Source organism: Leptopilina boulardi, unplaced genomic scaffold (assembly GCF_019393585.1).
Source record: "Leptopilina boulardi isolate dan_hultmark-lab unplaced genomic scaffold, ZJU_Lbou_2.1 LbouV2_262, whole genome shotgun sequence".
In the NCBI taxonomy this organism is placed as follows: Eukaryota; Metazoa; Arthropoda; class Insecta; order Hymenoptera; family Figitidae; genus Leptopilina; species Leptopilina boulardi.
This window is the reverse complement of record NW_026137821.1, coordinates 220654-233789: the sequence shown is the minus strand read 5'-3', so window position 1 is coordinate 233789 and position 13136 is coordinate 220654. Positions and strand designations below refer to the sequence as shown.

General features: G+C 28.8%; 1 protein-coding gene across 5 annotated transcripts in view; it reads left to right on the top strand.

The window, feature by feature from the left end:
- Window positions 1-10485, top strand: part of LOC127281051 (protein kinase C-binding protein 1) — a 32228-nt gene extending 21743 nt beyond the window's left edge. For all 5 annotated transcript variants that reach the window (XM_051304539.1, XM_051304536.1, XM_051304540.1 and 2 more), the window contains 4 exons: window positions 4544-4868; window positions 5695-5875; window positions 6310-8022; window positions 9404-10485. In XM_051304539.1, coding sequence (XP_051160496.1) covers window positions 4544-4868; window positions 5695-5875; window positions 6310-8022; window positions 9404-9768 — 2584 coding nt within the window. In that variant the 3' untranslated portion in view covers window positions 9769-10485. The remainder of the gene's footprint in view (window positions 1-4543; window positions 4869-5694; window positions 5876-6309; window positions 8023-9403) is intronic.
- The last annotated feature ends 2651 nt before the right edge of the window (window positions 10486-13136 follow it).

Below are 13136 nucleotides of genomic sequence, written 5' to 3'. Positions count from 1 at the left end.
ATTTTGGCCCTGTAAAATTACATAAAAAACGAAATTGGATCTTCTTTTATATCTCCTTCGTGTTAGTCAGTTGCAGGTATAGACCTGCATAGTATTGCATAGTGCATTTACGTGTTTAAAATATAGGAATGCGATTCTTCACGATTGGTGAATAAAACTCAGGTACGTAGGAATCCTAGAATAAGAGTAAATGATTGATTGGTTGATTGATTGATTGATGGATTGATGGATTGATGGATTGATGGATTGATGGATTGATGGATTGATTGGTTGATTGATTTATGGATTGGTTGATTGAGTAATTGGTGAATTGATTGGTGGATTGATTGGTTGCTTGGATGATTGATTTATAGATTGGTTGATTGAGTGATTGATTGGTGGATTGATTGGTTGATTGATCCGCCATTTTGAAAATTTTAAATTTGTCTTCAAATTCGAATTCAGTGACCTCAAAAACCCCCGATTAGCGAGATTCAAGCAAATTTGATCAATTTTTAACAATATTTGTATGTTTGTCCGCCATTTTGGATCCGCCATTTTGAAATTTAAAAATTGGATTTTAGAATCTTATTCAGCAACCTTAAAAACTTATTTTCACCAAGTTGAATGAAAATCTATTAAAATTCATTGAAGTTATTCAAGTTTTTACATTACAAGTTTTGTTATGGTAATGATTGCTTATTTTATATGTTGCATATCAATCAATTGGTTCAATTATTTTACATCTATCAAGAATTTTTTTTCAGTTTTTACATCCCTTTACACAGTAGTATACTTGGGATAACTTTTTTCTTAAACCTCTTTAAACTACAGGGGTGTTTACATTTACCCCGAATTTTGGGAAAATTTCAAAATCTCGGGGTAAATGTAAACAGTCAGTTTTAAGCGATTCAAGTTGATCAATATTTTTTTGTACCTCATAAAATGTTTCTAGGGAAGTGAAGTAACAAGTTCATGCAGTAGAAAACCGGAAGTATTGCTTTTTAAAATAAAAAACTTACGTTATTGTCGAAACTAAGCAAATCCGTTTACATTTACCCCAAATGACCCTATATGAAATTTGCACATTAATAAGCACCAATAACAATCCTTTTCAAAAAATGTAACCGAAAAATGAGTTTTTAAATATTCACAGCGTAATTATTAAAAAAAAAAATATTTTTTGATAATTTTACGATTTTATAGAAAATGCTTTTAATTAATAATTTAAATAAAATTTTCTAATTTTTAAAATAATTTTATTGTAAAATTACAGTACAAGACTTATTTTTTTAAGTCCTATATTGTTTAAACTTCAAATCATATAATTTAATAAATTTCACTCCTGCGCCATGCAACTCCGGGCCGGGGTTGCTTGGCGCGCTTTGCACAGTTTTAAATGAAGTAGTATAAAAAGAAAAGTATTAAATATATTGCAATTTTATTTTTTTAAAATTAAAGCTGATATGTTACAAGAAGTTTTCTATACAATAAATTTTTTAAAAAAGCAAAAATGAGTGAGTTACACAACAAAGAGTGAAAAGTGCGCCAAGTAACTCCGGTCTCCCTTACTTATAAAAACAGAAAGTACAGTTGTCATGAACTTGTGATTACATTCATATTATAATAATTTTATTACTATTAACGCCGAGAGAAACAATTATTATTATTACTTATTGTTCCTGAATGAATTTTTCGTGCTAAATACGAATTTGGATAAAGTACTTATTTTTACTTGGTTAAGGCCAGGGTGTCGAATATGTAATTTGATTGGATTCTGACGTCAAAGTCAATTCGAGAAATTCTTTTTTTGATTTGATTTTGACCTCAAATTCAAATTTATCTCGACGTCAAAGTCAAATTTAATTCGAGAAATTCATTTCTTGATTTGATTTTGACGTCAAATTCAAAAAATGAATTTCTCGAATGAAATTTGACTCTGACGTCAAAAAAATTTGAATTTGACGTCAGAATCAAATAAAATTACATAATCGACACCCAGATACAATAAAAATTGCAGTCGACCGAATTGTTTTAAGAATCTGATTACGAATCTAGTCAAAAAAAAATTCAAATTCCAAGTTTTTTTCAGCTTTTCTAGATGAAATTTTAAATATAACTTTCACGTATGAATTAATTTAAAATTTCTAGTTACGTTGACACACCTCGCTTCCAGTAGATTTGGGTTTTGCGAAAATGGTGACAAAATCGGGTAATGGCATTTCATTCCTGTTTATTTAGAGTTAAATGAATGTATAAATATACATTAAAACTATACTGTATACCATCTTAAATCTTTTAAATCGCTAACATTAAAATCGTAGTTGATCCATTTTTTAGTTATTATCAATTTACATTTTTTCTTTTAGGTAAATGAAATTTATGTATGGAAGTGAAAATACAAGATTAATTATTTCATACCAGTTTAATTAGAAAATTGATTGTTACAGTTACAATAAACTATTTCAATAGGGAAATAATAACATTTACATTTTAATGAACTATTTTTTTCTTAATTAACAAATTAGTGTTTCCTGCACTCATTGCAATCATTGAAAATGTTCTCAAATGTGTTTTAAAAGTAATTTAATAACTGCTCGTTTAAATAGAGTTGTTTATGTAACTGTAACATTCAATTTTCCAATTAAACTGATATATGAAATAATTAATCTTGTATTTTTACTTTATTACATAAATTTCGTATAAAAGAAAAAAAATTAATTTTCCAATAACACGAAAAAAGGATCAGCTACGATTTTAGTGTTCCCGATTTTTAAAACTCTAAATAAACAGAAATAAAATGCCACTATTCGATTTTGGCACCATTTTTGCAAAACCCAAATCTACTTGAAGCGTCGATACAATGGACTGTTTAGTGCTGTGGTCCATTGAAGCGACGCTGTTTTTGATGCAAGGTTGGTTACAAAATTTGTTAGTGCCATATTTTTTATCATTTAAAATTATGTAAGAAAATGAATTTGACAAAATCTAAATCGCAGTGTTTCGCGTTTTTTGAAGCATTCTGAAAAAGGACGTAAGAAAACTCCATTTTTTTATAGTTTTAGAACTCTATTGGAACACGTGATAAATATGGGATATTATATGATAAAGGGGTTACATGGGTGAAAACAAATAAAAAAAATTTTTTTTTTTTTATTTGATAGTATAACATTTCAAGAATATTTTCACAAAGTTTTAAAATAATATGAGTAAAACTCTTGGAAAAAGAGAGAATTTTCGAAAACGCTTTTTTGATTCGACCGGCACCTAGTGCAATTGATTTTTAACTACTTAGTCCGCCTTTTTGTACACTGTAAAAAAATTAGGGAGTTAACGTTACTGGCAGTTGGGAGTTAAATTTTACGAGTTAAAAATCAACTCAAAAAAGGAGTTAATAATGAAATTAACTCCTTAAAACCAACTCCCTAGGCATAAAATTAACTCGAAAAGCATTAACTCCCTTCGCTTCAACTCCAAAAGGGTGGGACTTTTATAGCATCCCCTAGGGAGTTGAAATTCAACTCCTTTTTTTAATTTTAGAAAACTGACACCAGATTCGTAATCAGCGACCCCAAAAACACCAGAGTAAAGATTTTTAAACGAATCGGATGAAGTAAAAATGAAAGTTAGACGTTTATATCATTCAACTTTGAACTCTATTTCTAAAAACTCTATTTTTGAAGTCGGTAGCCACGATTTCTCAAAAACTAATGAACCGATTTTTCTGAAATTTGACACACTTCTTCTACGTAGTATTGACTAGTGATTGAACGAAGGATTTTTTTTCTCTTGATTACAACCGATTTTACATGGTCTAAATGGTCCCAAAAATCGTAATTTGTGACAAAAAAACTGCCAAAAATTCAAATTTCAATTTTTTAAAAACTCTTCGTTCAATCACGAGGTATACTCATCTACTACTAGAAAATATTTGGTTTTTTTATTTTTGATGAAGCAGTCATTGGATATCGTGACTACCGCAAAATCATTTATTTTGTAAGAGCTCTCAAAGAACCTGTTGCCATTGGCTTAATTTCTAATATTTATCAACAAAAATTTTATAACTGACTTATTTTATAGTGTACTTTAAGGTAACTAAGTGCTCAAATAAAATAATATATTTATTAGGCATATGAAAAAAAAAAAATTATAAGTAAACATACATTTTTTGGCCTTTTTGACTAATATAACCCCTAAATTCAACCCTAAAGATGTGTAATATTATTTCAAATTTAAACATAAGAAAAATTATACTTTTATAATATAATGACACAATAACAATATAAAACTTAATGGATTAAAAAAACACTATATTCATTGTAAACCATGAGTTTGTAATAGTTTAAAACAAAAACGCCCCATCACCAGAATTAGCTACATTTAAAATTTATCCGACTCTAACTGAATAAGAGATAGTTACACCAAGTTTCAAACATATTGTAACGAATAACTTTTTTATATTACTATATCTTATTCGGAAAAAAGAAGTATAAATTTATAGGACTAAGAAATCGAATAGATTATTATTAAAGACAATGGAGTTTCAGTAATACATTATTTTTAGTACTCAGGAAAGAGATTCCACTTCTGAAGATAGTGCCGGCAAGACAAAAAAGAAAAAGTTGCAAAATACTAGCGACAAATATTGTTGGCGTTGTCATAAAGAAACAGTGGATGTTCAATGTAGTGCGTGTCCACGTTCTTGGCATCGAAAATGCATTGGTGGAGCACAGCTAACCAACGTTCAAAATTGGATTTGTGGAGAATGTGCAACTATCTTAAAGGCTGAGAATGCAGAAACTCGATCGGAAGCAATGTCTCAGCTCTCTGTTGATCAACTTTGCATGCTGCTAAAACATATAATTGACAGAATGCGTGATTATCCTGGGGTAAGCAGAACAATTTATGTTTTTTAGTTTCTACAAAACCAATTTTTTTCTTATTATAGATATAAGAATGCATTACCTATAAAGATGTTATTACAAATTTATTTGACCTGATCGGTGTGCATACAAAGAGAATGAGGTTGTAGTCCCATGACGGTGCGATTACTCGGTTTAATGCTATGAAAAGAGCATGACTTAGAAGATAAATAGATTTTCAATCGGGCACTTAAACTTTATATTCTTCCTGAGTTTACAATTTTTATCTTTTTGTGAAATTGCTGTGTAAAACTATGATAAAGTCATGGAATTATCATTATATATGTATTTTTTTACCATTTTACCAAGTCTCATTGAATTTGGTGAACTAGGGGTACACATTGATATTTTAGGCCTGGTTATCAGACTTGCTGTCCAGGTCACACAATATGATTTAACGATATCAAAACTTTATGGATATTGAAACGAGTAATTTTTACGACTTTTGTCGACATTTAATTACTTTAAATAAGATTAATTTTTAACATTCACTTTAGTATTTTAACAAGAAAAAATGGGGGGGGGGTAAAATGTGAATGACCCAAATAATAATAACTAAGCGTTGTCGACATTTGGTTTTAAATTAATAATCGGAAATTTACTTCTTGTAAAATATAGATTTATTGTTGCGCACACCTTGTTGCCATAACATTCAGGGATCAACCCTTAACAAAATTCGCCCCAGTCTTCTAATTTTAGTTGACAATAGGAAAAGTTTTGTTTAATATTTTAAAATAATATTCCCAGTTACAATATTTTATTTAATAAAATAAATATTTTTCCATTTGTGTAGTCAGAACCATTTTGGAAGGAAGTTGACACTAAAGAAGTTAGTAATTATATGGAATACGTTGTAAAGCCAATGGATTTGTGTTTATTGGAAAATAATGTCAAATCCAAATTATACGGCAGTACAGACGCATTCATGGCAGATGCAAAGTGGATTCAACATAATTGTATTGTTTTTAATACATGTAAGTTTGTTAAAGAAAATTTTAATCACATTTTAATAGACAATAAATTCGTTTTAAATTGTAGCTACGTTTAATTGAATCATTTCTTAACATCTTCAGGCACTATTTTTTAAAAAAGCACAAAGTTTAACATAAAAATAACACAAATTATCATATATTTAAAATAATAATAATTTATTTATACTTCTTAAGGACTATTATATTTAAATACCATCCTTTTAAAAATATACAGTTTAGTATCATATGCATATTGTCTGTTGTAATTTTTTTTTATTTTAACATCACGAGAAATATCGGCTATTTCATTAAATCAAATTCCGAATGAAATTCGATACTAGTTGAATTCAGTACAGGTTTATAATATTAATAAACATTTTTTATTATTAATGTATCTGATATTTGTAAATAACATTATTTTGCTTTTAACAAAAAAGGTGGAGGAGTCTACGCCGATCCGTCAAAGTTGACAAGCGCTGCAAAACAAATAGTGAAAGTTGCAAGACAAGAGGTGTCAGAATTGGAAGCATGTCCAGATTGTTATATGCACGGTCGTAATTTACCGCGTCCATTACCAAGTTGGTTCATTGAACCTTGTCGTCGCCCTCATCCAATTGTCTGGGCAAAGCTGAAGGGATTTCCATTTTGGCCAGCAAAAGCTTTACCTCGCATAAATGGAGCAGGATATATTGATGTACGTTTCTTTGGGGAACATGATCGCGCTTGGGTTGTTCCTAAAGATGTATTCTTGTATTCTGAAGAGCCTCCACAGCCTTTGCCTCGAAAGAAAAAGAATGAAATGGACGAGTGCGTCAGAGAAGTTGCTCGTCACTGTCGAAAATTGGAAATGGTTTTTGGACAGTTTAAGTTTGCTCCGCCTCGAATTCAATATAATCCCAACGATCAAACACAAATACAAATTATGCTGCCAAATTACGATTCATCGTCTCACATATCTAAATCACAAACGTTGGCTTTAAAGAAGAGGCCTTCATTTAGAAATCGTTGGGAAGTAGAAGGTTCTTCACGTGAAGACACTAATTCTTCAGTCGAACAAAATAACTCTAATCTTGTTAAATCTAGACCAACTACGCCTGGTCTCACGAAAAAAAAGGTGCAACGAAAGTCAGTTTCTATAGGTAGTTCTCCTGTTATAGAAAAAGAAGATTCCTCTGAATCTACCAAGAAGGCAGAAAGTTTGAATTTATCTAAAGTGAATGATAGCAAACTAAAACCAAAATTAAAGTCACAGAAAAAGGATGAAACTGAGGTCATAACGTGTCCAAAATTAACTATTCATTTAAATAAAAGTAGTGGCAATTTGAAAAATAGTTTACCAAATGACAAGCCTGCAGAAGAAACAGTTCAAAAGTCACCTCCAAAAGATTTAAAGAGCTGTACACCAAAAATTGCACCTAAAGTAATTTCATCGTTTCTTGCAACGAGTACTCCGAAAATTGCCCTCAAACCAATTAAATCTAATGCTAATAAATTGTACAATCCTAAAAAGACGATTATTGATAAACTTAATGCTGTAAGCGAATCTAAATCTAGTGAAGAATCCGTCTCTGTGTTGGAATCTGAATCGCAAAATAAAAGTACATCATCTTCAGTTGGTTCGAATTCTTCAACAAGGCTTTATGCGTCATCAGGGGATAAATCAATGGAAGTTAAAAAATTACCTACAGAAGTAGGTAGCTGTAATCAAACAAGTAATAAAATTGTTTCTCCTGTTAAACAAGAACCGCGTGATATGTCAGTTTCTAAGAAAAAACAAAGTAAAGCAAAGAAATCATTTCCTAATAGGCCACCGAATTTTTCATTTCCGTCGAAAACGTCGACAGCTCCACCTGTTGATGCTATGGTTTACATTCCTCCTCAAAGCACTGAAAATCCAATTTCTCATCAGCAGCTACCACCTCCAGAAGCCGGGCCATTTTCTTCGAAATTGCATCAACGATCATTAGAACTAGCTAAGCGAATGGCACAAATGATGGAGGAAGCCCTTAGGGAAACAGTCTTAGAAAATTCTGAAATTGAGCAAACGTCTAGTGACGGTTGCCAAGCAAAGATTCACTTTTTAAAACTTGAAATTGAACGCATGAGATGGCAACATCAACAACAGCTGGATGAATTACGATATAATACAGGTATAATAAAAATATTTATTTTTTCTAATTATTTTGTTTTTGAAAATGGTATCGACTCGATTAATAAATTAATTATTAATTAAATTTCGAATATAACTTGACTATGCAAATTGTTGCATTTATCGTTCCTTATTTTGTAATCAAAGCGGATAGTTTAATTGGCAAATACAGGAAACTCGGTTCTAGACAAAAGAGAATTTTTCTCTCACATTTGCTAATATTTTTTACTAATTCATAATTTAACATTTTTTTGTTCAAGAAATCAATCTAAACACGAGTTTCTCAACTTTCCAGTAAAAATTTTTAACATAAATATAGATGATATTCCCTAATCTTAATGGGAAGAATTCCCATAAAATTTTTTATTTTATGAAAAAAGAAACTGCCACAACTTTTAATGTGTATCAGTCAGTAGTACAGTTTGCAAATCATAATTATTTTTAAGTTGTCTGCATAAATCAAAAGTCGGAAAACTACACTACACGATCAGTACACTTTTGAAAAATTATTTTGCTTGTATTTTTTTTCTTTTTAGTGTAATCAAAAAAGTTTTTTTGGATGTTGTTGGTGGTCTTGTCTTCTTTAAAATCTCGTTTCAAATTTGCAAAAAGCTTAAAAATAACGAAACTAGAGATGATTTTCCGAAAATATTTAAGGTTAATTTAACCTTAAATGTAAATTTTTTATTTCTTATTTATTAAAATTTGTAGGTATTTATATAATTTAACTCAATATTAAATTCGCAAATACATATTAATTTAAAAATATTATCAGTTGTCAAAAACTTGTTGCAATACTTTTGAAAAATTTTTAAACGATAATTTAAATTTGAATAAAATTTTTAGATCATGCTCCTGAAAAAATTACAATATTTAAAAACAAAAAGATTCCTTTTGAATCTTATTATTAATTATTTGGATCTACCGATATTTAAATTGTAAAATTTGACATGTATTTATGTTTATAATGTTTAGTACAAGTTACTTTGCAGTGATTTTGCGTGCATAAGTAATAATTGTTGGTTATAAAACGACTCACTTCAGTTAAATTCACAACACTTCATTTGTTTATAAATGTTCATACCAACAATTTCAAATCTCGAAAAAAAATTAAAAAAAAAAAATTTCTCCTGGTCGTTATAATGGTTTAGCTCGATTGAAACTTATAGAAATTGTTGTCGCGAATGTCAGGATCTAAATTTTTTAAAATTTGTAAAAGTTATTTAAGATTAAACTTGAGGGTTAAGATATAAAATGAAAAAAATTCAATTCCCCTACATTTTAAGTTTTAAAATATATTTCATACATTCGAAAATAAATGATCGCACAATTTTGATCGATAGTGAATGCAATTAAACCTGAAAATGATTGTTTCTACGTAGATCGCACTTTAAAAGAGATGAGGGCAAGTTTAGAAGCAGAGAGATTGAGAGCAGTTGCAGAGACGCGTAAACATGCAGAAGAGGAAAAACAGAGGTGCGTCGAAGAAATTAAGAAAAAGCAGTGGTGTGCAATGTGTGGTCGTGAAGCACTTTTTTATTGTTGTTGGAATACAGCGTACTGCGATTATCCCTGTCAACAAAAACACTGGCCAGCACACATGACTTCGTGCGCTCAAAATCCACCTTCAAGTTCAACTGCTGTGTCCAGTACTCCGGTGAATGTTAGTATTAATGATCAGTCGCAGGTGATGCCCAGGCTGCAGATTAGTTCTCAAAATGTGTCTACTAATTCTTGGGTTACCTAAAGTAGAAATAGTGTTTTAGTAACTGCGGTTTTAATCAATTTACAAAATCAGTTTATTGTAAAGATTTCGTGTATGGGGTTAAAAAAAACAAAAAACTTTTTAATTCAATTAGATTATAATTTCTGTATTAATCGCGGAAAAAATAACTTGACGTCTCTTTACATAGAGTACATTTGTTGTACTGTTTCCGATGATCGCTCAAGCGCTAGCATTTAAATTAGAATGGAAATTTATTTTCTATGAAAATAAAAAACGCATTATAACATTATGTATCTTTTTTTGTCTTATTGGACAAATCGTTAATCATCGACTTAATATGCTCCAATTATTATATCTTATTTTATTACTCTAGACATGAAGTATTAGTAAAAATTAAAACAACTATATCAGTAGTCGTCAAACTACTGGCAATGTCTTTCTTATTTTTTTGTTCTTATGTTATAATATTTTTACAGTTGAAAATTGTAAATTAAATTTTACATTTGTGTTATTATTATTGGAAAAAGTATGATTTTGGGACCTGTCATTTACTGCAAAATACATCTGAAAAGTTTATTTTTTAAATGATTTTCTTGAAAAATTAATATAATTTTCTCAATAAAATACGAGTCACTAACGTCTAGAATTAACAGAATCAGCAATATATATGTTTATTTATTGTATTTTCATTATTGTATAACAGTGAAATGTGGATCAAAAAATGCTTTTCTAAATGAATGTCTATTTTTGTTGCCTGCCCTTAATAAACAATATATCTATCTTAGTATTTTGCATTGAGGGAAAAATAATGAAAACAAATTATTGTAAAAAGCACAGATTACGGAGAAGACACATGGTAAAAACTATTCGTAAAAATCGATAGTACTGATGATTTTAGACGCTAATTTATTTATCGAGAACACTGCCACTAATGTCTAATAAGATGCAAATTTTGATGGCTATACCTATGTGAAATAGGTATTTTTTAACAATTGGCAATATTGAGAATTTTTGTTACACTCAGAAAAATATAACTTAAGTAAGTATTACTAGTCATGATTAAGAACTAATAACTTTATTTCAATTATTAATCGTGATTTTTAATATTACTCTTTTTAAAGAAGGGGGTGATCGATTTATAGTGTTTTCAGAGAATCAATGAGCTTTGCGTTCAATTATTTTCAATTACTCATTGTTTTATTATGTATAGAATAAATACAAGAATATAGATTCATTTTTTTATTCTGATATTCGTATTCAAAGTATTGTAATTTTATTCTATTTTACATTATAATGCAATGTGATTTCAATTTACTCAGAAGCTTATCGAAACTCATGTTTACTATTCTTTGTTTATTTGTGAATTTAAATTGATTTATTTATTATTATACTATGCAAGTACCTACTTTTGAATAAAATAGCTTTATTTTATAAGCGACATTACATGGAATAAATTTATGTAAACGAATTTATACATTAAAAATTTGTTTTAAAAGCTATTTATAATTTTAAGTAAGGTGATAAGGTGGTCCTTATTTAAACAGTTTTCGAATTTTCATCATTCCCGGTTAAAATTTTATTACAAATAAAAAATAAAAAAGTTGACGTATTTTTTTTATTTTTGATTCATTATTTGTAATTATATATAGGGGAGACCGGGGCTGAAAGTGCCGATTCTGAGAAAACTAACGAAAATGGTAGTAAAATGACAACTTTTTGTTTTAATTTATAGTTTACCTATTGTAAAATTTAATGTAGTTTTTAAATCCATTATTATTTTTTGATAATTTTGAACAGTTTTTTTGTAAAAAATGATTTTGTGCAGCAAGGCGACGCGGCACATCACACTCTGCGCTGGGGAGAGTTGTGCCGACGCCAGGGTCGGTTGTGCCGCTCAGATTTTTTAGTTGTTTAAGTTATAGCAAATGATTTTACGCGTAAGAAATAAAATAATTATTGCCAATATATGATTTACTATTATTTGTTAATCATTTATTATAAACTTTTAAAGGTTTTTATGTACAATCTTCAGATATCTAGATTTTGGTACCACTTCTAGTAGGTATAAATAAACATTTTCTGACTTGTATTCTATAATTGCATAATAAAAGTATTTAGTGATAGATTTGTGCTGTATTTGTGGTAAATTAACGTCTTATTATTAAATAAATAAAGTTTAAAGTGTAAAATGTTCGCGTAAGTGAGTTTGACAGGCTAAGGAATTTTCTAGTGACATCCAAATTGATAGTCGATAAAGAAGTTGAGCCGCCGACTTTGCACGGTAGGTGGCAGCATTCATACTTTCTCCTTTTTAAAAATTCTCTTTTTCAATTGTAAATAGAAAAATTAATTAATAAGTTATATAGTTTCTATGTTGTCATTTTTTTTAACAATTGAATTTTTTAAGATTGTTTAATGAGATAAATTAAACTTGTATAATCGATGCAAATTGTTGAGTTTTAATTAAATTCAATTAAATTAATTTAATCACAATTTTAATAAAGAAAACTTTTTTTGTCTTTCTTTATTTTATTATTATTTATTTTTAATATAAATGAAGAGTAGAATGACAAAAGGGGTCAAGCGCCAATTTATCGAAAATGAGGTTTTTGCATAAAAAAAACAAGAAAATTCATTTACACATTTCTGTAGAAGGATTTCCTTTTTTATTGCGTATTTAAATCAGTTTTTAATAAAAATTAAATTAATAAAATAGCCTCAAATTTACTTTATTGCAACCTGATTGAAAAACAAAAGAAAGTGGTGAGTCAATAATATTATGCATAACTTAACAAATTTAAAAACATTACTTTTTACAAATCGAAAATGCCTTGCAGATGCGGAAAAAATCTATTAATAAAAAAGATATTGTTAAAAAGAAACGATATGAAGGTGAAATGTTTTTATGAATTTCATTCTTCACATTTTTATCCATCTGTTCAATTTTGATCAAAAATATTATTTTTTTAGGTTTTATTTTAATATTTTATTTTAATTTAATTTTAATTTTATTTTACCCACATAGCACCATATTTTGCAGGAAGCTAACAGATAACTAACAGTGTTAAGTTCGGAAATTAAGACGGTTAGTTTCCCGTTAGCTTCCCTGTAGCTCTATATGTCCCCCGCTATTAACTTATCCGTGATAGCTTCCAAAAAGTTATCGTAGTAAGTTTTCTAAAAGAGTGCAAAGAAAAGTTTGTGAAATATTGAATTGTTATTTAACAAGAAGTTTGCTTATTAAGTTTCTTTAAAACTATTTCCGGTAAGTATTCTAAAGATTTTAATGCAAATTTCCATGTAATTAAAAAAGAAAGTTTCTATTGAATTTCATTCAGTATAATTAAAAAAAAATATTTATTTCTACATCTGTGCTTCTGTCACCCTGC